Source organism: Triticum aestivum, chromosome 1A (assembly GCF_018294505.1).
Source record: "Triticum aestivum cultivar Chinese Spring chromosome 1A, IWGSC CS RefSeq v2.1, whole genome shotgun sequence".
In the NCBI taxonomy this organism is placed as follows: domain Eukaryota; kingdom Viridiplantae; phylum Streptophyta; class Magnoliopsida; order Poales; family Poaceae; genus Triticum; species Triticum aestivum.
Genome location: NC_057794.1, coordinates 18,268,609 through 18,271,905, shown reverse-complemented (window position 1 = coordinate 18,271,905; position 3,297 = coordinate 18,268,609). Strand labels below are relative to the sequence as shown.

The following is a 3,297-nucleotide window of genomic DNA, read 5'->3' as shown; positions in this document are numbered from 1 at the left end:
CGACTCCGCTGGGGATCGAACCCAGAATCTCTGGTTTCGTAGACCAGCGCCTTATCCATTGGGCCTCGGAGTCCTTGAATGACCCGATGGAATGTTAAACTTACTCAATAAGATACCAGTGACCGCATCACGATGTAGTTAGTGAAGGCAGTGACCGAGCCATGATGCGGTTAGTGAGGGCTTTGAGTAAACTATATGGTACCAAACTAGGCCAGCACACAGCATATCATAACTGAAGGATTCAGACCACGCAGGAAAATAAATAAATTGTTCAGAACATGGACGGACATGAGAACGCAGGCAACAAAAAAAAAAAAGGGAAGAACATTGGAGGAAACGGCTCCAATTATTAACACAGAGGGTGGATGGCTTCAGTCAAGAAGTTCTTATTCAGTCTTGTCCGATAAAAACATCGCTGCGAATATCGATGGCCTCACGGCTAGGTGAGGTAGTTGATGAACTCGACGGCGGTCGCGATGGCGCCTCCGGTGATGGCGTCCTGGGCGATCTTGTTCCCTTTGTTGTTGGTAGCAGCAGAGACCAGGGCGCCGGTTGCAATGCCTCCTATCAACGCATTTTTCTACACGAGCACCGGAAAAGAGAGGGGTTAATAAACAATCTAAGACTGACAGAAAACATGCAACAGTAATATTGATTATGAATGCAAATAGTACTGTATTTTGATGGACAAGAAGATTTCTAACGTGCTAGCACAGCATTAGACCTGCGTAATCCTAGGACAGGGTGTGGAGACAGAAGTTAAAGTTATCATCATGAGTTATGAGATGCCATGGATCTGATTGAATCTTCTCTTACACTACTTAAGCAATTAGCTCAAGATCTTACTCAACAAAAGAAAGATGTAGATTGTCAAGTAGGCAGTCATGCAGGTTTTTTTTTCTTTTCTTTTTTTTGAAAAGGGGGTATCCCCGGCCTCTGCATCAGAACGATGCATACGGCCACAGCAGTCATGCAGGTAGAATTTCCCTCCACCTAAGGTTCAGTTAAGTGCAAGAAACATGAAAGATCCATTTTCGGAGAATCATTACCCAGTCACGGTCACCACGGGCCCTTTCCACTCCATACTCCATGCCTACATACACCCCAGCAACGGCACCTGCAGATTAGTTGAAAAAGCATCCGAATCTGTCAGCGAAAATTTAGAAGAACAGATGAACGATTCATGTTAACACATTTATTGAGCCAAATAAGACAATAAGAAATGTTCTTCTACTTAGTTACCCCAATATGCACCCTCCTTGCACATTTTCTTCAGCTGCATAAAAAAAACAGAATACCACATCAGTTGCCTGAACCTTAACGCAGGTGCAGAAATAAGGCGACATAATTTCCACTAATCCACAAGTACAGAGCAATTATACAAAAATAGTGTGCAGGGGCTTAATTAGACTTCCAGTTCAGCTCTCTTTCCTCCATTTAAACATTATCCTTTGCTAAAAAAAAGAACCTTAAACATTATCCAACAGGGTATGCTAAAACTAGGCGCTGCTACTGAAATAGCCTGAAGTACTGAACATTTAGTCAGTTCCAGCTTAGAATATATCGGCTGCCTGTCAGTCCACAGCTATTGGAACCGCTGTATGAAAAATTGGCTGATTAATTAGTTAACTACCACCCGACCGAGCAGTTACCAATTAACGATTTCCTGAACAATGAGTGGAGCATCTAGTTGTTTGACACTCAGAGAGCAGCAAAACTCAGGGGAAATGGTGCAACATAATGCCCTCTAATTACACGACAGTGATGGCGTCAAGCCACCGGTGTTTACAAAACTAAGTGAGAGAAAAACAAGTGCGGTGGAAAATGATGCTTACTGTCTCTTCAAGCTGGCGCTTCGAGATATCCCCTGCAAAGAAACCAAGATAATTTGGTGTCACATTTGTCTGCACAGCACCAACAAAAACTGATGTACACGAGTGAAAAATACTGCTCTATAACACTGGATTGCAACAGACAGCATCTGGCCAGTATCTAAACAAGATCCGGGTGGTTCTGAATCTAAGCTACTCTGCGTCTCTGCAAACCTGACTAAGTCCTCTAATTACACAACAGTGATGGCCTCAAGTAGATGCAATATTTCAGCTAGCACTTAGTCAAGCTGCTTTTCACGAGACAGAGACACTGCATCTGGCTAAGTGTTAACTGAAATATGGCACGCTCTGAACCTAAGCTACTCTGCTTCTTTGCGAAGATGTGAACCTTCATCAAGAAAAAGGAAATCCCCTTTTTATCTATTTCCGGGAACGGTTCCGTCAGTCGATGAGTTTTTTCTTCTCTTTTTGAGAGAGAATGAGTTGATGAGTTAACTGAACACAAACATCCACACAAATAAATCCAGATCCTGTGGCTAACAACACGGTTTCTATACTAGAGTAGGAGAGACGGGATGCGTTGTGGTTACCCCTGTGGATGCAATCGAAGGCGTCCTCGGCGACCACCCTGCAGGCGCCGACCTGCGCGCATTATCCAGACGCCGGATCAGACACATTGCAATATATACGTCTAGATACATTGGGTTAAAGATAAAGAAGACGAGGGAGGGGGGAGAGGGGTGCGTACGGCGCCGATCTTGAGGAAGCCGTCGACGGTGCGGTTGAGGAGAGGGTTCCCGAGGTCGACGGCCACGTCCACCTTGTTCGACCCCGCCTCCAGCCCCGCGCTAGGCATCTTTCCTTCTCTTGACTGACCAGCTGGGAGCAGTGCAGAGCAAGAAGATGGAGCGGAGTACAGTGAGATACGCAGAGTGGGATATGTATAGAGCGAGACGGAGAGGAAGCAGTGGCTGTGAAGCCACGGGAGCCTTCGACCCTACTCCGCTGGGGGGACTCGCGCCATGGCCACGCGTCCACGGGCGGAAACAAAAGCGTCGCTCCCGGCGCTGGTCCCGTGGGATCCGCCGGTGGACGCACGGCGCAGGATGCCCTGCCGACTTGCTTGCCTCCCCAGGGTTTATCCAAAAAAAGCAAATCGAATGGCGCCCTTGTTTCCATTTCAATTTGGAAATGAAATAGTAAAACGAATTCCTTTTCCAGGATGGTTTTACTCGGCCAAATCTGGATTCCATGTGTTGCCGACACTCAATTTGTCAATTGACAGGACATATCTATCTATCTATCTATCTCATGTTTGGCTGCCATTTCTGAGGTGTAACATGAACCAGCCAGCAAGTTTTGCTTAAAAAAAAGCTGCACATAATACTAGACAAACATTATCTTTTCGGATTTTAAAGTTGATGCCGGGATGAATTCAGTTAGATCGCATAATCCTTCATGAAAC

At 45.7% G+C, this 3,297-nt stretch overlaps 1 protein-coding gene and 1 non-coding gene across 2 annotated transcripts; both read right to left on the bottom strand.

Moving 5' to 3' along the window:
* On the bottom strand, window positions 1-73 carry TRNAR-ACG (transfer RNA arginine (anticodon ACG)). The gene has a single exon. It is a non-coding gene; the product is annotated as a tRNA-Arg (tRNA).
* Window positions 74-226: 153 nt separating this feature from the next.
* LOC123187058 (outer envelope pore protein 16, chloroplastic) lies at window positions 227-2,859 on the bottom strand. The gene is made up of 6 exons (XM_044598822.1): window positions 2,581-2,859; window positions 2,423-2,474; window positions 1,836-1,867; window positions 1,243-1,276; window positions 1,050-1,117; window positions 227-580 (listed from the first exon to the last, which is right to left on the bottom strand). The coding sequence occupies exons 1-6, from the start codon at window positions 2,686-2,688 to the stop codon at window positions 440-442; spliced, it is 435 nt and encodes a 144-aa protein (XP_044454757.1). The 5' UTR covers window positions 2,689-2,859; the 3' UTR covers window positions 227-439.
* Between the last annotated feature and the right edge of the window lie 438 nt (window positions 2,860-3,297).